The 24,920-nt window shown below is 49.5% G+C and overlaps 1 protein-coding gene across 2 annotated transcripts; it reads left to right on the top strand.

Moving 5' to 3' along the window:
- Nucleotides 1-6,579: 6,579 nt before the first annotated feature.
- Nucleotides 6,580-11,062, top strand: TMEM250 (transmembrane protein 250). 2 transcript variants are annotated; one of them, XM_054849127.1, is made up of 3 exons: nucleotides 6,580-6,777; nucleotides 8,173-8,353; nucleotides 10,490-11,062. In XM_054849127.1, exon 3 carries the CDS (start codon nucleotides 10,625-10,627, stop codon nucleotides 11,042-11,044), a length of 420 nt encoding a protein of 139 aa, XP_054705102.1. In that variant the 5' UTR covers nucleotides 6,580-6,777; nucleotides 8,173-8,353; nucleotides 10,490-10,624; the 3' UTR covers nucleotides 11,045-11,062. The 2 variants fall into 2 exon arrangements, with proteins under 2 accessions (XP_054705102.1, XP_054705103.1); XM_054849128.1 differs by lacking the exon at nucleotides 6,580-6,777 and adding an exon at nucleotides 6,823-7,076.
- Nucleotides 11,063-24,920: the final 13,858 nt, after the last annotated feature.

Raw genomic sequence — 24,920 nt, 5'->3', positions numbered from 1 at the left:
CTCAGGGGGCTGCAGGGCCACGGACGAAGCAGGGGGGTCCCACCGAGGGTCCTTCCCACACGCACCCCGGGTCGGTACCTCAGGAGGGCCGGGCCAGGACCCCCACCGCCCTGGCACCGAGGAGCGGGGCAGCGCGCCTGGCTAAGGGCTCGTCTCTGCAGCCAGGCTTTGCAAAGCCTTGGAGAAGAGGCTTCGCGCTGCGTAATGCGCTCAGCTCAACGTTTTGAATTTTCTGGAGTTGCTTTTTTTCCCCTCCCTCCCTGCTTCTGCCTCTCTGATGCCGGCGCTGCCGGGGCGCAGCAGCAGCAGCAGCATCCCTGAGGCAGGAGCACCGCCACGCGGGACGCGGCCGCAGGCACAGCCCCACGCTCGGCCACGCCGCGGGGACCACCCCCACCACCACCCCCCCCACCCCGGACCCTGCCCACGCCCCCGGGTCCGCGGGAACTCGGGGCTGATCCTTGCAATGTGCTTCCCAGGATGGGAGGTGCTGCACTTGGGGTTGCCCGTTGGGAGTCACTCACCCGCTCTTCCCGGCTGCTTTAAAAGAAACCCCAACAATAATAAAAACAAAGAACTCAGAGTAATTTGCCTTAAAATATTATGGACATATTTTGTGCACCGTAACAAAAAGCACCGGAGGATTCCTGGCCCAGTGAACGCCCTAGTCCTGAAAACGATGCCATCACAGCTCATCCTGGCGAGTGGGGGGCTTGGGCACTGACTGATGCTCTGTAATGATGCTTAAGAAATACAGGCAAGCTCTGCTTCCCATTGATCTCAGAAAAATGAATGCTGTCTCTAAATTTGACATTTAGCCAATGCCCAGAGTAGATGGCTTCATTGATTCACAACCGGAGGTACCGGGGGCGGGGGGGAGCTGGGGGAAATACACCTTTGGCGAGTGGAGGTTTGCCTCTGCTCCCTCCTGTCACTCTCCATCTTTCCCGAGCGCCTGCCCTGTCCTTGCGTGCAGGCGTTGGATAACTGAGGCTTAAGCATCGGAAGAGGGATGGAAGGAGAACTGGCTGGGGTTGCCTGGATATCTTGGTGGTGTTTGTGGGTTTTCCTCATCGTTTGTTTTTCTCCAGGAAATCGCTGGGGAATGATGGAGTGAGACCTGGTCCGTGCTTCCTCCCTGAAGAGCTCATTCTGAGTCCTCACATTTTGGGATGGTATTAGCATTTAGCTGCTGGTGGTGCTGCTATTTATGTGCAGAGCCACGGCGTGCTCCTGTTGCAAACTGCCTGTCCTAAAACCTTTCTGCTCTAAGTGCCGACGTGGTGCTGAGCACCCTCCTGGCGTGTTAAAATACCTCTGAAAATAGAGACAGGGGCACGGGAAATGCGAGAGACGAGAGATGCCCCAGCTCTGCTGCTGACCCACGGGGCAGGTTGCGGTTGCTAAAATGACCCTAGAGCAGATAAATCTCCTGACGGGTCTATGCAATGAGTTTAAGAGGACCTGCGTGCTACTGCCACAATACGATTTGAGATATATTAATGAATGGAAAAACAGGGAACTGAGATTCCCAGAGAAAAGGTGTTACTTTGCCCTGAAATATCACCCTCTGAGAAGTGCTTGGCAGAGCCAGAGGAGCTGGGAGGCTGCCTGAGCCTGCCTGCCAAACCTCAGCTTCACGAGGCAAACATGGATTGGGTCTGTCTTAACGCCTTGTGCTTACATTAGACCTCGCCTACAAATGAACAGAAGGCAATAATGACACTTCTCCATGAGAGTTTTCTGCATAATAGGCAGTTTCTGACATCAGCCAGATTGGGGCTAGCCAGCATGATGCAGCAACAAGCTTTGGCAGGAGTCCTGTCCCTGGCAAAGCGGCCGGTTCTATTTTCATTTGTTTTAGAGACAGTTTCTCACCCACCATATGTGTGCAGCTGGCTTCTGCTCCAGCCCCCGCGGATCAGCAGGAATCTTTCCATGACTCCAGCATCTCTAAAATAACGACCTTCCCGTTCTCCAGAGCCGGGGGGAACAGCCGGGCTAGCGAGGCTCTGTCTTTCGCTATCTTATCGAGGCAGTCAAGCAGCCCCACTATAGGATGACACACATTTTTTACGTATATCAACCTTTTGTGGGTTCACTGGGATCTCAGCTCCGTTGGTGCTGGTCTTTCTCTTTCTGTCGTGTTTCATGCGGTGGGGAGAGAGCAGTCTGCAGGGGCAGAGGGGAGGCAGGCTGTCCCAGCCCCTCCGAGCACCCCCCAACCTTGCCTGCTTGGCGGGGCAGCGAAGGCTGGCAGCAGCACTGGCAGATTATTATGCCAAAAAGCACGCTGATGTGTCACGTACATTGAATACGTCAAACATTGCTGTCTCACCATGCCTCACACGAACCATTTATTTCTTTAAAAACTGCAGAATGGTCTAGTTTTATATTTCGCAAGTCACCTGTAAAATATATATCTATACAAGTATTACAGGAGCTAGGATTCCTGCAGGGCCAGGCAGCCTGCCCTCACTGCGCTCTGCAACCTTACCATCTGGGCTGGGATTTCCATTTGCTGCTTTCCAGCTCCGCAGCGTGTATTCTAGCTGGGGCTGTGGTGACGCAGGTACATCACTGGCCCCCTCGGTTTCTCGTGCCACCGAAACCCCGAATACCACCACGAGCCGAGGCTGCTGCTTCGCAGCCCTGCTGACTTCCCGGGGCTCCGAGCACTGCGCGGGGGCCGCACGCGGGTATTGCAGTGCTGCAGAAGTGGGAATTAGTTCCACTTTCTGCTACCCGTATTTTTATTTGATTAGTCTAATATACTGCATTATTATTTACCAGATGCAAATCTCTTCAACCTGATTAAAGCTGACATTTCACCAAAGAGATGAGATCTGGAAAGAAGTAATAAGGAAAAATTATTTCACAAGCTTTTGCACTTTAGATTTGCAGGGAGGATCGATTACATTTAAAATTTAAGGCCCAGACTTGACCCTAAATCTCCTTAAGGAAAAGGAAAGAATTAATTCCTTAATTTGTTATATTTCAGCTTTACGGGCTGGCTCAGCAAAACCCAAGGGACTTGCACAAGACGTCGTTGGCTTTGAATGGTGTTTTTGGATACGACTGGAAGGCAGCAGTGAATGGGAGTTTGAAAAATATCATGTTAACACATTTATTATCTTTAAGACCTTAAGAATTATGGCTATCTCTATGGCTATAGAATTACTGTGGAAGTAGTTGTTTCTGGGTCACCGAAGGAAACTTGTTAGCTATCTTCCTGGGTATACTTTTCAGCACACAGGATTTTTATTTACTGATTTCTGCTGGTGACCAAATAGCGCTTGGTGCTATACATTTATAAAGCACAATCCCCGTTTCAAATAAAAGGTGACAAAAATGGTCAGTTAGCCTCCGGAAAGTATATTTTGCAGGGAGAGAGGGAAAAAAAAGAAACAGAGAGTGAGAGCTTTGCAATGATGAGTTCATTCCTACAGCAGCTATATGGACATTGTTATTTTTTGTAAAACTGGTGTAGAAAGGTTAAAGACCAAATAAGGGTCTGATTTTCAGAGGTCCAGGTATTTTATAGGGTTGAATACCTGACAGCCTCCCTCACATGAACCTGTAAATGAGAACCTCTCCATAAAACCTTGCTTACGCTTGCAAAAATGAGATGTTTAGCTCTCCACAAGTAATAGTATTGAAAGCTTTTTCTAGACAGGGGTCAGACCCATTTTATTGTAAGTGCAGATCCATTCAAAGAGCAAAAGGATTGAGCTAAAGACATCTCAGTATTACAGCGTTGTTACTCCAGCTCCAGCCTAAATGACTCGACGGAGGCTGAAGTAGGAACCAGTGCCAGAAAGCAGGACTGGAAGTCGCAGGTCCTGGCGTTCAGAGCACAAGATCACGTTCACAAAACGAGTAACAAATGTGGAGGGAATGCTACCCAGGTTTGACTTCTTCAGTCGTCTCAGATTGAAATGAGATTGACTCCGGGCGGGGGCTAACACTGAAGTCAGTCGTCCAGACAAGGTCTATCCATGACAGGTGTTTAAAGGATTTACTGGAAAAAATCCCCTCTCCCCCCCCCCCCCAAAATGGGAATAAGAAGATGTTTCCATTATAAAATGATTGTGGAGACTCAGCTGTTACTTTTTTGCCCTCAGCCTAGGAAGCGTTTCTTGCATTCTTGTCTCAGCACACTACCTTAGTGGCCCTTCATGTGCAGCACCACAGTAATTTATCATTACCCAGTCTCCAAATTATTCTAGTGTTGATTAAATTAGTAAATGCAATCACAATCTGAAGCAAGTTAATTGAGAGAATTTATTTGGCCCTGACAGTTTTATGCATGTTTGATTAAGTATTATAAGGTTTGTTTTTGATTTTGCATAATTTAACTTTAAATCCTGCACTGGGGGGGCCCATCAACTATTAATGACCGAAATAAACTCTTTTAAGATGCATATATTTATGATTTATTTCTAAACGTAATATCTTCCAGATTTTTTTTGTTCTGTTGCCAAAGTGACAAATATGTTTAAAGTAATATTTTGAGCCATTCAGTTCATGCTATAAATCTTGTGAAATGTATACAATTCATTAAAAGTTTTGAAAGAAGTACAAGTTAGCATTTATATTGCAACAAGTGACATATAAATGTGTATGTTTGTCTTCGAAGCGTGCCATAAAATATATCAGCACTAGCTGGCCGCTGTGACTAGTACTAATGGCCCGCTCTCTGGGCTGATGATAAGTTTCATCACAAATCTTCAACGCTGTCAACACAAAACTGTTCAATCAACAGGAATATGAGTTGTGTCTTTAGTAAAATTAGCACAGGAAAGAAATACAACCCGGAGCGCTGCCGGAGTGTCGTGGGCGGGTTCCCTTCGGGCTGAACTGCAAGCGGTCCTTCAGATCTTACCTCTTTGAATGTCAAAGCTTCAATTCATGCCTGACCCGAGGACAGTTTATTTTTTATGAAGATGCACATTCATTTAAGCAGCAAAGGGGTCAAGATATTTCGGGCAGAAAACGGCAATGCCATCTTGCTTTTTTGTCATCCTGACCTAAGAAATTAGAAGGGTCGGTCTCTGCACCGATGCCGCTGCGCTGCACCCTTGCACACACGTGTTGTGGTGGCTCAGTGGAGCTGCCTGGGTTTTTCTGGAGGCTAGGAAAGACCTCCATGCCTCCTTACGCACCTTGCGGGGTTCCTGCAGGATGCCAGCATCCCTGCCTTTGCAGCACTTGCATTCAGCAGCAGCCCCGTAATTCTCCAGGGCAAAGCTGGAAAGCCAAAGTACCTTCATAATTTTGTTGCTTGGGCTGAAATTCCCATCTCTAGGTTGTGGCTTCAGTCCCAGGCAAGGGCGGAGGGAAATAAACGGGATGTGGCTCTCCTGCTTATCTTAGTCACCGAACAGATGTTCCCAGTTTCATACTACTGGGAAAATGTATCAGCTTCGCACCTCCCCTTCTCCCTCCCGCCAGAAGGTATGTGGAGACACAGAAATGGCAATTTGCTAGGAGCACACCACCGCTCGTTACCTCGGCTATAATTTCCCCTCGATGTACGTCCTGCACCTCAGGCCCCTCATTGTGTTTGCAGAAGAAAGCTGCTTTGCAGGGCCGGCGGTGCCGCAGGTGAACGGGCAGGAAGGGGAACGGAGCATGCATCAGCGAGGCGGTTGGGACGCTGGGAGGTATTTGGCCTGGTGCCCCAACTGCCCGTGCAGCGTGGCGGGTCTTGGTGTTGGCAGATGGCTCGGCTTATTATTATTTAATGTTTTTCCACTGTGGTAATGCCTAGATGGCAAGCGGGGCAGGGAGCCAATGAAAAGGTTCTGTATGCTCTCCCATTACAGAAATTAATTCCTAATTAAATCTAAGGAAAAACAGCAGGGAGGAAGTTTCTTTTCCTTATTTTTATACATTGCTTTTGAATTTTCCTCCACCTCTTTGTTTTTTAAGAAACATTTTGGGTCTTTCTGGCCTCCCCAGACGTCTGGGTCTCCCACATTTGCTATTTTACCACCTTGCTTTCCTCAAAGTGCTCCTTGGGCGGGGTGAGGCGCTGGGAGCAGCAGGGTCCCTCCCGGGAGCACAGGCTGGGGCTCTCCCGGGACAGGACCCACAAAGCCCAGCAGCTCGCACTGCCCCAGCCGCCCCGCAAGCCCGGACCTGACTCTGAGCCCAGTCGCCGTACCCGCCTGGCCACGGAACCGCGCTCGGCGTCACGCACGGGCCAACCCACGAGGGACCTGCAGGAATCTTTGCCACGTCCTGTTTCAGGTGTACGCTCTGCAGGCGATTCGTTCACCGGGGATGTCCCAGCACCCTCAGGACGAGGTCCAGCCCTAGGCCGCGGGGGTCCGTGTGGTGACGAACCGAGCCGGACCCACGATGCCCTCAGCGGTGTTTGCCGCCGGTCCGGTTTACGTTGGAAACGACCCTCCAGGCTCGCTCGGCCGTGGCAAGGCCCGTCTACCGCCCCTGCCTGGCCCCACACGGGTGGCCCCGCCGCAGGCCGCGCTCCTGGCCCCCCGCCGCCTCCGCGTTGCCCGGGCAACGCGGCGCCCTCCCGCTTCCGGCCGGCGGGGGCGGTACGGCGCGGCGCGATGACGCCATCGTTGCGCGCCTGCCCGGCCGCTCCCCGCCCGCCGTCGCCGCCGCCACCGGCCGGAACCGGAGCGCCGCTGCCCCCCGCACATGCGCGTTGCGGCGCTCGCGCGTAGGCCCGGGCCTTCCATCAGCCCGGGCCCGGGGCGCCTGGCCTCGGCGGCCGCCGCCCGACGGGAGGCCATGGGCAGGACGGTGAGTGCGGGGCGACGCCCCGGCGACGGGGCTGGGGGGTAGGCGGCGGCCCCGGGTCTCGCCTCGCCTTGCTGCGGCCTCCGCCCCAGGGCCCCTTCTGCGCTGCAGCGGGTGCGCCGGGCCCGGCGGGTGTGACAGCGGTCGGTCACCGCCCGCCGTGGGCCGCGGCCCCGCGCCTGCCGGTCCGGGCCTCGCGTGGGAGCGCGGCCTGCGGGTGCGGGCCGGGCCCGGGGCCCCCTGAGCCCGGCCGCCCCGCGTCCCCCAGCGTCGCCTCCCGGCGGGGCTCCGCTTTCCCTGAGGTGAGTGGCGGCCGTGCCGCGGGGGCCGTGCCGGGCTGTCGCTGCCCGCCCGCCCGGCGGGGCTCCGCCTTGGCTGGGCTGAACTTTCGGCCTCGCGGGCCGCGGGCCAGCCCTGGCTGAGCTTCCTGCCTCCGGGTCCCTTCCCGGGGCGGTGCGGCTTCATTTCGGATCTGGTAGGATGTAGGAGGAGTTCGGATTTCCCCTCCTTCCGGTACTCCCTGCTTTCATTTATCAGCACTAACCTTTATTTGTCATTGTCCCTCACCTTGTTTGGCTCCTTCTGGAACACTTTGGGCCCGCTGGTCCTGACTGATGGTCCTGTCATCTGCGGACATTGCGATCTCTCTGTCATCCCTCCTCCTCCACAAATTATGAATACCCTGAGCAGGAGCAGAGCTTGCCTGGAACGTGTGATAGATGAGGAGATGTAGCTCTGTATTTCGGTAGCTTTCTCATCGTACGCTCTGTTTTTGAAGGAGAGGGAGTGAAAACTCACCAAAGGGAATAGTTATCCAGGTTTTTAACATCTGATGAGGCCATCGTTAATGTGATGCCTGGGGTACCGGCAGCATGGCTAACATGGAGTTGCCTGGACCTTAGAGCTGAAATCCTTTGAGCTGCAGATGACACCCAGAAGAGACCGACTCGGCCTCCTGACAATGTGCTTTAAAACAGAAAGGCCCAGAAAAATTATCTTGAGGAATGGGTGTTCAAATCTGTCTCTAGACATCACGTGCGAACATACAGGTTTGGGGCTCTGCTCCTCCGTATTCTGTTTGGAAAACGTTGCCTGTGCGTGCTCTCTGCATCGTGTTTCATGCGCCCTGGGTGAACGGTGACGGCTCTGTGAGAGGAGAAGGTGACTGACGAGAGTTCTTTCTCTGATTCACCTTTCCTGTCAGTGTGTATGGCATTGAATACAAGCTGAGTGAGTCTTTCCAGCACGTATAAATTAAGCTGCATTATCAAGCACGTGATTCTTTTTAGAATCTTTATGGGATTAAACATTCATGTTTGGGGAGGGGTCTTGTAATTTTGAACTTTTTAACACAGAAAATGAGCAAATTGAAACTTACTCTCTCATTTTATCTTTTAGATCAACTCATGTGTAGAGTGTTGTGAGTCTATGAAGCACCTTAGCAGTTTCTTTCACTCTTCCTAGAAGGCCAGGTGTCACAGGAAAACTTCACTTTTTTTGTTACAAGAATTAAGTGGCATCCAGAAGCGGCAGCGGATTACCAACCTTCTGCTGAGTGGATGGCAGCACCATTAAAAATGTAATATTTCAGAAAGTTTGTTTTATTCTCACAATGTCCCTCTGCTCCGTGGCTGTTCCAGTGTTGATATTTATCTAAAGGGCGTCAACCTACCAAAGGCCGCTTGTTTATGTGGAGGGCACAGCAAATGGGAAGAAGCTGCTGCTGTTCACAAAGAGTCTCTGCAGCTGAGCCGTTTGAGTGGTTCTCTTCGATTCATCCACTGAAGGTGTTCTTAGAATCAAAACTCCCCTTCTAAAACAGGACTCAGACGTGAAGCCAGCGTGTTGAGTTTGTCCCTGCAAACTACAGCTTATGCCAGCGGGGTTTGTGCTCCGTCACTCAGGCGTGGTCTTGCCGAGTGCTTTAATAGTGTATGCGCTGATTTCCCTGTGGCTGCTCAGGGGCTCAGATTAAGAAACTATGTTAGAGATTGCTGGAAAATGATAAGCTGTCTTTTGTGTCCTGGTGAAAGAGGTTATAAGGACAGGCTGCGTCATCAGATATGGAATGCTCTGAATCCAGAGTATGTGAATTTATCTTGTTAATTTGGTCCTCCAGAAATATCTCTGAAAACAAACACTGAGCAGTATATACGCAGCATGTGGGAAGCATGTTCAGTTGTATACTCCAGGCACCGAACTATGTTGGTTTTAAGTAGTGTTGGTTTAGTGTCTGACCAATTCAAGTGTCTTGCAAAATACATTCTTGTAACACACTTCCGAGCTGCTTAGTATTTCCTTTCTACAGGTAGGAAATTATGGCAAAGAGGCACCTAAAATTATGAGTGTGTCTTTGATAATTGAGAACAGACCTCGATTTCCTAAATTCCTTAATCATAAATTAACCCATGCTTCTTTTTATTAGTCCGTGACTCATGTAGAGCCAACAGATTGCCCGCAAATTTCTGTAACGGCAAAAAGGAATTAGAACCTGGGGCCGAGCAGAAGAGCGCAGAACTGTAATTTGCATTTACATGTAATTTGTGGCAGGAAGCAGTGAAGAGACTTACCCAGTGATGCACATTGTGTCAGAGAAGGCTTTTGATATCAAACTGCAATTTCCTGCAGCAATATATTTTACCCTATGATTAGCTTTGTTTGTAACAAAGTAAAAAAATCTTGCAGTAACTTTTAAATTAATTTTAAGAGGAGTAGGATTTCTGGTTCAACAAAGGAAAGATCTGCCCAGATCTGAATGCCTGGGTTTGAACGCCTGGGTGTGCGAGGAGGCTGGGGAAGTCCCTGTTGTTTTCTGCCATTATCTGATGAGGGCATTGTCATTTCATAATTCCCGGAATTTGGCACATCGTAAGCCTGGGGTGAAGCAGAGAGCAGCTAACAGGCTACTGCTCATCACTCGCATAACAACAATGGGTGTGTGGAAGGATGTTAAGATTATAAATCCTAAACACTCCAGAAGATCAAGATATTTCACTTATCTCTGTGGGTTCCAAAGGGAGAAATAAACTAGTAGATGTCTTTGAAAGGCTGCCTTGCCATTGGAGGCAGTGACAGTGAGACTGCAAGGCTTAGCTGAGCAAGGGGAGGTACATCCTGTAGAGTGTGAAAAACATGATTGCCTCATTGTTCTTGCAAGACCTTCCATTATTTTCAGTTTGTTTATTTGGTGAAACTTTGCCAAGTTTTGAAATGAGCAGAAATCTACAATCACCGCTGGACCTGGGCTGTAGAATTCACTTGCAAAAGCACTTGGAGAACTTTTTTTTTTTTTTTTTCTTTAAAAGAAGTATGATCCAATGCAAACACATAGGTTAATATTACTACTCGTATGGGTGGACTGCTGCAGGACAGCTGTTTGATTAAGAAGGACCTGTGAATTAGCCAGGATAATTCCAGAATAAAGTTCTCATCTTTCCTGCATTAACATTGTAAAGCTTATAAAAGGTTGCGACAAGTGCTGGTATTGCATGCTACTAGGGAGCTGTTTGGAATCTAACATGGTGATGCTGGAAGCATAATTGTATTTCTCTGTGTCTGCCTGGTAAACAGTAAGCAAAGCAAAGTTGGTTTAAGTGAGGAAGTTGAGTTTTGCAAAGCAGTTGTAACTAACTGCCCAGCTGGAGAGTATCTGCTGTGCTGCCTGTCCTCCTCCTGGGGCTACTTAAACGTGTTTTCCTTCTCTGCCTTCCTGCAGGTCTCTTCCTTCCTGGAAATTCAGCAAAGAGTTAGCGTTCCCAGGCTGTTGGATCTCTCTTCCATGTTAATGGATAATATTTGATATGTGCCCTGTAAATCCTGCCCTGGGACTCTGTGACCGGTGGGGTGCCTGATGCCTGTAATCCCCATTCCCCGCCGGGTCCGTTCGTTCCACGGCCCCCACACGACCTGCCTGCATTCGGCCTGTGGCCCGGTAAGGACCACTCACTTGGTGCGTACCAAGTACAACAATTTCGACATCTATCTCAAATCCCGATGGATGTATGGATTCATCCGTTTCCTGCTGTACTTCAGCTGCAGCCTGTTTACCTCCATCCTCTGGGTGGCACTCTCTATCTTGTTTTGCCTTCAGTACCTTGGCATCCGGATCTTTCTGCGTTTCCAGTACAAACTCTCCATCATCCTCCTCTTACTGGGGCGAAGGCGGGTAGACTTCAGCCTCATGAATGAACTGCTCATCTATGGAATTCATGTGACCATGCTGCTAGTGGGGGGGCTGGGATGGTGTTTCATGGTATTTGTGGATATGTAAATAAAACAAGCGCATGTGGGCTGAGAAGGTGACTTTTCTTCTACCCCCAAATGTGTCAATATCTTATTTTCTTTTTTTTATATAAATTAATTTATTTATCAGTGCTACTTTTTATTGATAAATTAACATACTTGTCTCTGGAATTTGTATTTTTTTTTGAGGGTCGAGGTGCCATTTTGATTATCAAAGTGCAACACTTTGGGTGGTTTTTCTTTGCACAGTGCAAGTTAATATAAATTTCTTCCGGTCCTTAGGAGCCTACCTTGCCACTGTTCCTGTATTCCTGTGGACATGAAAAAGGCAGTGATTTATCTGGAGGGCAGAAGCCAGATAACCTTGCACCCCATGCTCTTAATCTATCCTCACCCTTAAATGCTCCTTAATGTCTCAGGCATGTAATATGTCCCCTACTTGACCAGTGTTTTCCTTTCCCTATGTAGTTTGTATTTTGCATATTTCTTGCTAAGAATACAGGGCCAGATTCAACAGAGTGTAGATGTTTGGGGTTTTTTTTTTTCCTCTTTGTTTTTAGATTTGTGCAAGACGTGCGTTTGACCCACTATACTGTTCCGTTCACTTTAACATAATTATGGAGCTTTGAATGGCTTTGTTCTTTTCAGGCAGGCAGTGCTGAGTAATTGAGTCTTACCCTAATAGTACAAATCCACGGGAGTGATGGGAGCAGAGTTTGATATCGTGTACTCTTGAAACTCCCAGTCACAGCAAATACGTTACCGTTTTGTAGTGATTAAGGGGAAACTTGGTGTTTAGGTCTTGGCATTTGGTTCTACTTTTCCCTGATTCGATTAGTTCCAGTTTTCTTGTAGAGGTACTTCTGTCTTACGGAGCATGGTGAGGTCAGACTGTCTTTCCTAGGAGAGACTGAAAGCAGAGTACAGTCTGAAATGGCAATAATTGTTCTCTGTGATTACAGAAAACATTCTCTCTCCTACCCCTGCAGCAGTGAGAGTGGGGTCACTGGAGAGCTCTGCTAACAGCTCATAAGGAGTTAAACCCACTTTTACTGGTCCTGATCTAAGATCTCAGACTATTCCTCTGCAGTCAGTCAAGTAACTTTGTCGAGTCCAGAAGCTGGTGTAAAGTTTATTTTTAGTCTGTTTTTGTTTGGTTTTCCTTATAATGGAGTATTGCTCTTTTCCTTGTGTTCTTTAAAGAACTGTTTAAAAACAAGTTGGTAAAAATGATGGAGACCCTTTTTTTTCCTCTGCTAAAATCATTGGAGTTGATCATAATGGAATAAGCAAGACTGGAAATGCGTGACTGTTCTTTTATGATCTCGAGATATGAATGTGGCTGAGAACAAAGCTGGTTTGCACACAGGGAAGCATACTTCGTATTTCAGCTTGTGAGTATTGCAGTCTTTTGCTGACATACTTTGATTTGTAGGTTTATGGATGCAAAATAGAGAAGCTTCTGTCTGAAGCCCAAAGCTAAAGCAAGCCCAGGAATTATCTCATTATCAAGTGTTACAGATAATGCAGACTGAATGTGCAGAGCTGAATAAATAATGGGCCATGGTGGTGTGAACTTTAGATTAGCCCCGCGAGAGCCAAAGGCTGTTTCTGCAGGAGAGATGTGTCAGCATATGTCACAAACCAGGGTCTGGAAGTTTCCTCCTAACTGTGGAGCTCCCCAGAGCTTTGTTCTGGGATCGCTCTCTGGACCGCAGGTCCTCAAGTGTCCTGCAGGTCCGAGCTGCAGCTTGCTCTGTGGCCAGGGGGAATTCCCAGTAACTCCCAGCCCAGAGCTTTCCTCCCCAGTACAGCTGTCAGCCTGGGGCACTGCGGCTCTGGCGTGCAGACTGCGGGACTCCTGGGGTGGCTGTGCTCACGAATTTCTGCAGGAAACACATTGCAGATGGCCAGCAAACAGCCGAGGGACCAGCGGGACCCCAGCGAGGCACAGCCAAGAGCGGCTCTCCCTCCTCCTTCGCAGGAGGCACAGCACGGAGACTGGCTGGAGGTTGGATGGTAGGACCTTTATCACCTTGGAGTGACTGTATTTCAGCACTCCTTGTAATGAGGAGTAAAAGGGTGACTTGTGGTACGTATGGGTGCTGCTGCGCTCCCCACCCGTGCCTGCTTCAGCTGGTGGGTGCGCTTTCTGACAGATACACTCAACTGCTTGACCAAAGTCGTGATAGTTTGGCTCAGGCTCCGATGGAAGAGTGAAGGTTCAGGCTGTGACTGGGTCGTGAACTTCTCAGTTCCAACCTGTTCTTTGAAAACCCACACAGGAACAGGGTGACATGGTGAGCTTTGATGTATATGAGCTTGGAAACCGGAACGCTGATCATGCGATTAACACATGAATAGCAGGTGGTTCTTCCAAGACTAATTTGGTCAAGGAACAAAGGAGGTTGTGGGTACGGGGAGTCTCATACTTACCTTTTCCATCACACGTAATTTGACTACGAGCCAGTCACTTTATTCCATAAATATGACAGCCCGAGTGAGCTTTGTTTGAGCTCTCCCTGCTATGCAGCTGGCTGCGTGGTGGTGATCTCCCCTTGAGTTGGGACGCCTCTCAGGGTTACTCCTCGAGGTTGAGACATCCCTTACCAACTGCAGGTCTTTGGTAAGTGACCGATATAGCGCATAACCTTGTATCGCAGGGCATTAAGATCTTGTTTAGGTAACTTGGAATCATTATATCCTCTGTGCAGTAATAGGTTGCCCCTTGCCATTGGACTTTGTTAAGCCTCACTTTTACGACATCTTACTTCGATAAAACCACTTCTGCTGCTACCTTTGGTTCTTTGAGCAGTCCAGATCTGCTCCGCAACACTCCTGCAGCGGCAGTTGAACAAGCAAGGGCTTCTGCGTTGCAGTTCATTGCTTTACTGCACAGACTTCCCGTCAGCCCTCTGCACCCAGATTCAGTAGTGCATACCCAGGAAAAAGCACACGTCCTTATCAAATCACAAAAAAAAAATGTTTGCCAAATGCCCAAATGTTCCTCAAGAGAGACCTTGGGGCTAGGTTGCTTAGAAGACAGTGGGAAGCGATTCCCCATTCTGCTTTTACAAAGGCAGCCAAATACCTACTGCCGGCATGGCCTGAATCTCAAGTCTGCAGCTGCACACCAAGGTAGGGAACCCCAAGGTGAGTATCTGGGGAGGAGGGCTCGGAGGGACTGCGAAGGTCAGGATACTCCCATTCCTGGCCACCTTGCAGTGCTCAGGTGGTGCGATCCTACCAGGGTAGTGGGGAAAGTGAGGTCCCTTTGAAGTCATGCTGGCAAGGAAGAGGAATTAATTTTCCAATTATTTGTTTTATGTAATAATTTGAACATTTTAGATCTACATGAGTGGAACAGTATTTGGCACCTTTATGGCACTTTCCCTCTTCAAAGCATTTCCCAACTGGAGCTAATTAAACCTCACAACATCCCCAGGAGATTGCAGAATAAATAAGATCTTGGTAATGGTTCAGAATTTAAATTCAGTGTTTTTAAATTTGAGATTTTTTTTAAAAAAGCTTTTAGGATTACTTTGCCAAAATATTTTTTTCTCAAGGAGCTGAGATTCTAAAAATTTATAAGCTCAAGGGGAGCCAAGCCACAACTGAGGGAGGGAGGGAAAGGCAGGATAAATGTTGTATTAAGTATATGCAAAGAATAAGATATTGGGGTCCCCCCCCCCGTTTAGTTTAATTGCAAAACCTGGCATTTTTAATGAAAGGAGGGGAAGCAAACTTTGTAGAATACAATAAATAAGGAAACGGGAAGCTGAACTTTCTGCTTTTCAAGAGTCAAGTGGCTTATAATGATATTCGCCAGAAGTAGTTCATGTTAAGCAGACGTGTGCCCCACTGGGGAAGTTCCTATTATTTTGGATTTTTTTGCTCTTTCCAAATGAATCAATGCTGGGAGGGATGGATCAGGCTCCAAAATGTGTGATGTCTTCTCTTACTATGTAGATGGCTGTAATTCTAAAATCTTTTGAAATTTTCATTTCAGCATTCCTTCATGCCGACTCCATTCTGAACAGCGAGAGCAACTGGTTTGTTCCCTGTTTTTTCTTTCCATGTTTGGGTTTTAAATATTGCTATTATGCTTACTGGGTTAAAAATGGCCTCAAGAGTAATTAGGAAAAATTAGGAAAAATATTAGAAATACTGATTTTGGAGAGTATGTCCATCCCAGACCCATGCCAACCTCTTTGGAGAACTTCCCCCGTGAGTCCTGCTCGCTCCAGAGCTTTCCAAGCGTTTGGGCAACAGAGAGGCTCCGGCTGCGTTGCGCAGACTTAAGACTGGGGATGACGGTATGTGCGGTGGCAAAGCTGCCTTGGCCTGTTGTTCAGCCTGTGAATGTACGAACGAGACTGAAGTGTCGGAGTTTCACCTTGATAACTCTTCAGAACATGACACCAGCTGGTGTTTTGGTGCCTGTTAAATTCTGTATGAAACATGCCACCTACATTAAACTTATTTTTTTTTTTAACATGTTGATGGATTGATCGGTTGTGAAGAAAAAAGGAAGAATTTTGTCCTACAATGCTGGTGTGAGGATGTCCTAATCCCCTTCCTCTGTTTGCACCGCTGCAAAGAGTCAGAGCAGGCGCGTAGTAGAGGAGAATCAGCCCCTCTGTAGTTATGCCTCACTGAGAGTTGGGTAAAACTCCTCTCTCAAACTCCTGGACGTTCAACAGTGACTTCCGAGGAGAGCCAGGAGTACAGCGCAGCCGTCTAGCTCCTAGGCTGAGGCTCTAAAGCAGACTGTGTTGGCCCACCATGGGCGTTTGAGTGGTTTGAAGGAGCTGTCGCTTCGTGTTGAGGTGCGCATCGGTTAATGGCTAGACTGTGCCGTCTTTCCTCCTTTCCTTGCGTGGAGCTGAGCTTGCAGAGCAGAGCTGTATTGTTTCAGGACGCAGTTGTGATGATTCCTATGGGAATCAAGAGGAATATTCCTGCTATGATGGACTTTGTAATTCCTATTGTTCTTATGTGGAAGGTGCTACAGTGATGTGCAGCAGCACAAAATCCTAACATAGATGTTGGACAGGATTTGTTCTCCAGTGAGTGGCAAGACTGGAGCTAGTGGAGGCACAGGCTTCAGAGAACCAGCACAGAGAGGACCATTGGAGACCGAGCTGGAGGTGAACTGGCAAAATATTTGTGTGGATGGAGCAGCCCACATCCCTGTGCGTGTATGAGATGCTCCTTCCTGTTATCTCAGCTGGAGAGTCACAGTGGAAGACTTGAAAGAAAGGGGAAGGAGGTTTCCAAAAGAGAGAATGATTTGGGCACGGGTGGATATATTTTCACTTTCATTATTACATAGGAAACTGTAAACAATGCTCAAAAATGTGGCTGGTGCTATTAGCACGATGGCAGGTTGCAAAGTTGGTTGAGCGCTGTGGAGCATCGGACTCAATGACAGTAAAAGGCTCAACAATGTCCTATATAAATGTGCATTTTCTATTACGAATGTTATTTTTAAATACATCTCTTGAGCCTTTGCCATCTCCTAGGGAAGAACGCGTTTGCTCAGCTCCTAGAGAGAGCTTCTACCCCGGGCACCCCGTGGTGCAGCTGGCCGGGGCTGGGAAGCCGAATGACCGAGGGGTCCCCAGGGAACGGCCTCAGGGCTCCTCAAAGGCGGGCGCCGCGCCAGCGAACTCCGCTTACTCCCAGGGCACGCTCCAAAAGCTGAGCCTTCTGCTTGTGCCTCTGCAGCTTTAGGATCAGGACTGGCGTTTTCCATGAAAGCAAGCTGGGGGCAGGTTCTCCCCCAGTCTACAGGTGTAAATCTCAAAAAGGCACTGGGAGCAGACTGGAGAAGAGACCAGCCCCTTACCCTAAAGGGCCTTACCTGGCTAAAAGCTCATTGTAATTCTTCCCAGGGTTCTCATAAATTGCTGATTTTGTTTCTTTCCCTCCTGGGGAGGTAGGAGATGGCATTTGCTGCCGGTTGTGGAAAATAGCACGACACGTTTACGTTCAGGAATGGCTTTGGCTATTCTGGAGCCTCTAGCGCACATAGATAGCATGCTGTTCTAGTGAAGATGTTGCTGGAAAATATGAAGCCTTGTTATCTTTTTGCGTTCTTATTTAGCCAAACAAGGTTTCCATAGCTCCTGGACAGCTTTGCTGCTGGGGAGAAAGAAAAAAAAAAAAAAAAGAAAACAAAAAACCCTCTCATTTCTTCACCTGCCAACTCTCTGCACTAATTTTGTCTTCCTGCTTCAAAGCAGTCATCGTGCCCAGAAAATGTCAGTTCAAAGCGAAGTTTTGTCCAGTAATGAGCCAGTGAAAATTGTTTAGTGTAAGATCTTCTTGTGCAGCTATCAAAACTGTGCTTAGGTGAGAGCAGAGCTGGGCTGTTGGGGTCTGCTCTGAGCTCTCCGCTCGGGTGGCTTGAAATCAAGACCGCGTGCGTGCTGTGCTTCAAGGCTTGTCCGCCTGCTGATTTACCATAGGAATGGCTCTAAGTTAACGGAGATGAAAGGAGCATCCCTGCATCTCTCGCATCTTTCTTAAGCGATGAATTCATCTACTGGGGAAAAAAAAAAATAAAATAAAGGACCACGTAACTTGCACAAGGGCTGTATAAACACGACGCTTTTCTGAGCTGATGCACGTCAGGGTTTGGAGAGCCTCTTTCCCCGCTGACCTCCACCCCGCACTGCGCTGGCTGCAGACAGCGTGCTCCAAAAATGTGTGATGTTCCCCCAACTGCGTAAGTGTGCGAAAGGGAGTCGTTCCTCCGGCGCTAGCTCTCCTCCTGCCAGCGCTCAGCCATGTGATGGAGGCTGGAGGGGCCGCATCCTGACCTTGGATGCACAAGACTGTAGTAAATCAGAGTCTTTAATACATCCAAAAGCCAACTTTCCCCTGCATGGAAAATACTGTATGTAACACCAAGAGACAAATACCAAAGTCCTTAGCTGGTTCTTTTAAAAAAAAAAAAAAAAATTAAAAAAATCTCCCATTGGCCCTGGTGAGAGTTTTGCCTGAGTAAGGACGTCAAGATTATGCATGCTAATTAAATGAACCACCCATCCCTTCAGAGTCTGCTCTCTGCTGGGAATTCCCCTCTGAGTAACTTGCTCCCAGTGAGACAAGGAGTTGCATGAAAAATTTCCCAGATGGTGAATCCGTTAGAGAAAATCACAATCTGTTTGTGGCTTTTTCAAACAAAAAAGAGCACAGGAGACGCTGCGGAATAAATTTGTTGTTGCAAACCATTTGCTCAGTAATGGAGAGAATTTAGATGGGCAAAGAGCTTTTTTTTGGAGGAGCCTTATCTTCGTGCCTCTAAAAATGAGCAATGATTTAAAAAATAAATTACAGCGATGTATATTTTAAAAGCCTAATGCGGTTACTTCAACGATGCCTGTTCATTTATTCTGACATCAAGGGTGTCTGAAGCCGCCGGGGGACAGTGGCCTTGTCCATGCAGACCTCCAAAGGAACAATTGCTGCTGTGTGCTGTGCCCGGCTCTGCGTACCCCCGGCATGAAGGAGCCGTTTCACACAGAGCCGCCGTGTCCTGGCCAGTCTCCTGCCAGCACCCCTGGGTGCGGGGACCCACGCAGCCCCGGGACCCCCGGTCCCCAGCCAGCCCCGCTGCGTGAGCGCAGGGCTGACCCTACCCCGTCTGGGATTTGGGGCCGAAGCCCGCCCCAGCCAGGGGAGGGGGGGCGATGGAGCAGCCTTTGGCCGGGGAAAGGCATTTGGGCTGGGGCAGGCGTTGGCAGAGCCCGGCAGCGGTCCCAGGCAGGAGCTGCCTGCACGTCCCTGGGATGGACGGTGCCGCCTCGTTGCAGGCTCAGCAGAAGGGAACGCGTGCCCACGCGCCCGCCAGCCCCTTCGCCATCGCTGCCCAGGGTGGGAGGCACTGGGGTGCCAGGCTCTGCTCTGCGGGTCGCTGCTCCTTCCTGCCAGCCCTGCTGGAAGGGGACGATGCCCGGGCTGGGGACCGGCGGGTGGCTGGCGCTGGGGGGGACTGGGATCCCTGCGTCATCCATCAGAGCCTCAGACACCGCATCCCTGTATGCAGCCTGGCTTTGCTGCGTTACTGATGTTGCCTGGGCACATTTCACTTAAAATCTGCATTTCATAAAAAGCTCCAAGCCAAGGAAAAGTCTTCCAAGGTTTTCTTTTTTTTTTTTTTTTTTTCCATTTAAACTTCAAATGAACACTGCTTAATAGTTTCTTGGAAACATGTTTGCTTGCAGTTATGTGCAATGTAGGCACTGTTACTTCCTTCTTTTCCATGTGAGGCTGACTGCAAACCGTCTGGTGGCAAACATGAAACCCGGCGTTGTGCAATGCAGCGGGGCTGGGGGCGAGGCAGGCGACCGGGGAGCAGCACGCACAGCTAAAATGTGAGGTTTTCTTAGCAAAACTGACGGTGAGTTCTTCTTGTGTGTACATTGAGTTCATCAACCACCGTCCTTTTAATAACCCGGTCCTTATTGCTAAGAGTTACATAGCCAGGCGCAGTCTCAGTGTTGCCAGGTTCAGTTCAGGAGAGATTTATGTGCCTTCAGGATTCGTACAACTCGCTGAGCTTCAAGGGCTGAGGGTCCAGCGCGAGTCACGACGAGGACTCGCACACGGTTCTCTCGTACTCCGGCCTTTCCTGATGAACCAAGCTGGTAGTGCTGATTTGCCAACAAATTTCCTATTTACTGTTCACCAGAGCATCAGTTGTGACAAATAAACAGAAGAAGGCAGCATTTCACTGGAAGCATTTTGGGTACTGATGAAGACACTATACAAAGGGAGCTCCTCTGGGTACGTGGGAAGGCTTGGTTGCAAAGTAGCTGTTGCTGTGCTTAGGGGGGCTGCTGTTAGGGCTTTGCAGTGCTAGCCAGGTCAGAAATCACAAAAAATAGATGTATTTCTGAAATCTGGCTGTCCGAAGCAAGGGGAGCGCATTGATTGTGCTTCTCTTTGCGATAGCAGGCGGGTGGTTTCCACAGAGATTGTTTGTTTAAATTATGCCTATATTCGCACATCGCGGATGCCTTCAGAAAGGGATGAATGCGGTGCCTGGTTTTGAGAAAACATGGGATAATTTTTACGATCAGTAACAACACGATAGCAATGTGCTACGATAAGGGCAAGCAAATTTCACGCTTCAGGGACTGTAACTGTTTACCAGAGAGGGCAGGAGGGGACCGATGCTGCCTTTTTTCCGTTCTTTGGGAATGTTGGGCATGCATGAAAGGGCTGTAGGATTTTTGGTCTCTTCCTTTAAAGCATCAAGCACTAAGAAAGAACCGAAGCAAGAACCAAGACCTGTTAACCTAGTTATGGCTCTGGGTAAATGTCTAGTTCTGCCGGAGTCAATGGCAAACTCTCGGTGCTTTCAGCGAGGTCAGGATTTCACCTTGTGTTCTTCTCAAACAAAACTGCCTGTTCTCAGGAAAATAAATAAAACATTTGAAAGCAATGCTTGTAAGGTCAAGTTGCAATGTGCATACGTACGGAAGATGTGCGTTGCTTTGTGTCAGTGAGTAGCACAAGAAATATGAGGCCAAATCCTGCAGTCCCTCATTTCAGGCTCCTGCGGTGGGTTTTTTCCCGGGCTGACTTTGCTGCCGTGCCAGCTCCCGCGTTGCAGCCGTGCCAGCTCCCGCGTTGCTGCCGTGCCTGCTGGCTTGCACAGAAACCCCCCCGCTGCCTTTGAGAGCCGCGCGTGGACGGGAGCGTCGGGAGGAAGGCGGTTTTGCTTTTGCCATGTGAAGGGCAAGCACGAGGGGTTGCATTCAGCCCAGGTGTGCAGGCAGCACCTCCCTGGGGGGAATCAAAAGCCCCCGGCATAATGAGCAGCGAGCGGGGCCGACCCCTGCGGCTCAGCCCCTTTGGAGAAACCACCCCACTGCGGAGGGTCCCGCTGGGCAAATGCACCCATCGCCCTCGGCTCGCGCTCCGTGTTGGTCGATACGGTGCAGAAAAACCACAGAGGACAGAGATAGGCAACGGCCAGATTTGTTCACAGCCTGCCTGTGACCTTGAACATCTTTTGCATCCTTCCAGCGCATGATTCGGGGGAGAAAGCAGGGACGGGGGCGGTGGCACAGTATCGAAACGTTTGTTCAGCAATTGCTGCAAAAAGAAAACTTGCTTCAATCTGCAGAGATGCCAACTGAATTTTGTTTTGTTTTGGTATTTTGGAGGCAAGCCAAAAGCAGGATGTTGTGAAGTCTTCAGCAGCTACTGCCTGCTTGTTCCATACCAAGCATAACTTTGTATATATTTTTATCGGCAAACTCGGTCCCACGCATCTTGATGCGCAAACAAGAGCCTTGGCTGCAGGGCCGCTCTTCCCGGGCGCTGGCGAGAACGGAGCCGGTTTCCTTCCCTGTTTTCTTAAGTCAGAGTTGCAGGAGCTGGCCTGCAAAGGTATCTTTTCCGCCCCCCCCCCGCCAGCTGCCAGCTGCTAAGAGGAATAGCAAGTGGTTGATTTGATTGGAGAGGGAAAGAAAAACAAGTTCCGTACCCGTTGGGGTCCCTGTTTCTCGTTCTCGATATAAGGGGGAGATTTCAGTGCGGTCGTGGCTGCGATTCTGCAAAGGTTGCAGTGAATTTAGGGTATTACTTTTTGCACTTCATGTGGGAATGAGGCGCGTTTCTGCTTTGTCAGCAGAAGGGCCTGTTCTCTGCCTTGCACAATAGAAAGCCGCTGGGTATAAATAGCCTTTCGTGCCTGTCACCTCGGTGACTTTAATGGCGATGCCCTGATTTAAGCCCTGCTTCCAGAAGATGCTTCAGGTGTGTGCTCTCCCCACGGGACCGAACGCGCATTTAAATTAAACGCCTGTTTAAGAGGCTGTAAGCAGCGACGCACTAAGCCCGTGCTTTAACGCTTTCCAGAGCTGGGACTGGCACGAGGCAGGGGGAGAGCTGAGCCCGGTGTCGCTGCTTAAGTGCTACAACTGTTGCCTTCACAAAGGATCAGTGCTCAGAACAGGGAGACATCTTAAGAGTGTCTGACAAATATATGTACATTCAGGGATCGCGAGCCTTGAATTTGTAATACGGTGAAGGGTATTGAACATGACAGAGCTCCACGGAGGATAGAGCCGATGCTCTACCTGCCTGCCTCAGCAGGACCGGCTCAAACAAGCCGCCGGCACCTCTGGGGTGGGATGGCAGCCGTTGGCGGGGGGGGCAGGATGGGTGCCCAGCACCCGGCGGGCATGGAGGGGATGGGTGCGCTCTCCTGTCTCCCTTCTCCTCCTGCCTCTTTGTGGAGAGCTTCACCGCTCGCTCTCATCGGTGTTTTCCAGTGCTTACCACATCGCAGCCCCAGTATCACCTGGGGCCGGTACGCTTCATCAATTTAATAGTAATAATTAAATGATTTATCTCAGGGTATTTCAGGGCTGGGTGCAGAATCCCGACCTGAGCGACAGGAGATCTGTGTCGTGACAAGCTGGGCAGGAGCACCCTGACGGGGTGGCCCAGTCCCATCTCTTCCTCGCCCCGGTTGCCCTGCCTGGCATCCCGGTTGCCCCTTTGTTCCTAAGAAAAGCATCCGAGGTGGCTACGGATGCCTTTTAAAATGCTCATCGTCACATTATCCATCAGATACATATTTACAATCATTCATTAAATTAGGATGTACGTTTCATTCTTCTTTCTTAGAATATTAATGCCTACTCCTGGCTGAAATGCCATATGAATATTCATTAAAAAATCAATCAATTCCTGTGCCAGGAATGATGTCATTTGAGCAATAACTGAAGCAGTAATCGAGCATGCTATGAAAAAACGATGAATGCCATCAGATCTAATGTTTATTGAACTCCGTGTGGGTAAATCACAGTAGGTTTTTTTTTCCGTGCTTTTGTGTGCGTGAACCGGTGCTCCAGTTCCTCCTGGCGCCGGCGAGCCCAGCCCAGCCCGGCCGGGAGCGGGGAGCACCCCGGAGCAGGTACGAGACATCCCGCGACGATGGATGAGTCCGGGGGCCGGGCGGGACGTCACGTCGCTGCAGAGCTCCTAATGAAGAACAGATTAGAAAATTGTCTTGTAACAATGGGAAACAAAAGGTCTCAAAACTGTTGTGGGAAACCTGGAGAATTAATAGACCGAAGTCGTCTTTCCAATAGATCTTCGGCTGGCAAAGCTCTTATCACTTGGAGCATTGTCCTGAGGGAGTCAAAGCGACGGCTTTTCTTGGGTTGGCCTCTCTGTTTTTAATGGTGGAGCTACCAGGGCAAATACAGAATAAAGAGTAAGAATGCACTTTGCGGGGGGGGGGATCGTTATTACTCTAAATTTTCTTGAATTGAAACTTTCTTAACAATAGCGAAGGAGCTGTGCCAGTGCACGGGCTCTGACTGCGGCTCCCGTGATAAGATCGCACGCTGGTTGTGTGGGAAATATTAAAAGTTTTGGCTTGAATTCAGCAGCAGGAGTCGCTTTGGAAATCTTTTGTGTGCAATGCACCAACCTTATAAGAGAGGTCATCTTCAGGATCTGCTTTTTGGCGTAGCTGCCATATTAAAATCCTCCAGCAGCTCTGCAGAACAAATTACGTGGAGCACCTGTCCTGGGGAGAAGTTGGTTTGACTGGAACTAAACGTATTTTCAAACACAACGTCAACGGGTGAGATTGTCACCCAAAGAAATTTTCATTTTTCCTTTGTATTTCACTGAGGTAGGAGAGGGAGGCATCAAAGTGCAATAAATTTTTTTTCTTTTACTTTTTTTCCCCCTCTTGATTTCTGCCAAAAGAGATACCAGAATAGCCTGAGTTTGAAAAATGAGCAAAACCTTGCTTGGCGCTGACAGTCTGCCATCAGTTTTGTCCTGCCCAGAGCAGCCCGTGCTCCTGGCCGCATCCGCGGTGCTGCAGGCGCTGCTGTGCGTGTTCAGCCGGGCTCCGCGCAGGAGTTCAGCCCCAGCAGGGACCGGGGAAGCTCTTCCAGAGTAGAAAGGAGAATTAACGTGTGTTTTCTGATGGGACTCGGGGCTGCTGGAGCCGTTCTCGCTGGGCGATGGGATGCCACCTTTACAAACAACGGAGAACCTGGGCACAATTCTCTCCTCAAAATCTCTTCGGGGTTACGCTGGATGCTCCTGATTTGATGGTGCAGAGGTCGGGCGCGGTGTGACTGCCCGGGAGGAACGCCAGCGCGGCCATGGTGCCGCCGGCGGCTCTGGAGCATGGCGGTGGGCTCGGGGAACGGCTGTCGGATGAGCCCAACAGGCAAATACCTGGCTCCTCTCGCTTTTCTGAGTATTTGGGCAGTTGTGCCATATTTTATTGTTATTTACACCCGGCCAGCCCCTGCAGAGCATCCTCGACCTGTATCAATACGTGGGTGTGAAAGGCACCCCGCAATGCAGGGTGTTTTTCCCGCTCGCCTTTTCCCTGCCCCACGTGTCTCGCTGCTGAAAGGCAAATGTTTGATCCCGTAATTTGCCGAGCGCTTCCCAGGTCCCATCCCCTCCTCTCCCAGGAGAGGCTGGGCTGAGTGGGCAGAGGAGGTGGGAGAGGAGCTGACAGTCAGGCGCTGTTTTCTCAGGACATTCTCGCAGTATGTTGGAGCGAAGCGTTTAGGAAATTTCACAGTCATAAGACATTAAAATTCTTACCGTGAATTAAGTTATCGCTTAATCGTTCAGGAGATCACCTCGATGGCTCAGAATAAAGATCCAGACTATCTCATGTCCAGCGGCAATATCTCAGGAGCTGCGGGGAGGCAGGGCTGCTCCGTCCCCTCTGGCCATCCCATCGTCACTGGCCGTCACTGGAGAGGACAGGAGCGCAGGGCTGCTGGTTCAGCTGCCCACGTGCTGACGGTAACAGCTAAAATCTTCAGGGGGTGTCACTATTAGCATTAGCCCATTTCCAGGGGTGAAGGAGCCACCTCCCAGCAGCGCCT

This window comes from Grus americana, chromosome 20 (assembly GCF_028858705.1).
Source record: "Grus americana isolate bGruAme1 chromosome 20, bGruAme1.mat, whole genome shotgun sequence".
Taxonomy (NCBI): domain Eukaryota; kingdom Metazoa; phylum Chordata; class Aves; order Gruiformes; family Gruidae; genus Grus; species Grus americana.
This window is presented reverse-complemented; position numbering and strand designations above follow the sequence as displayed.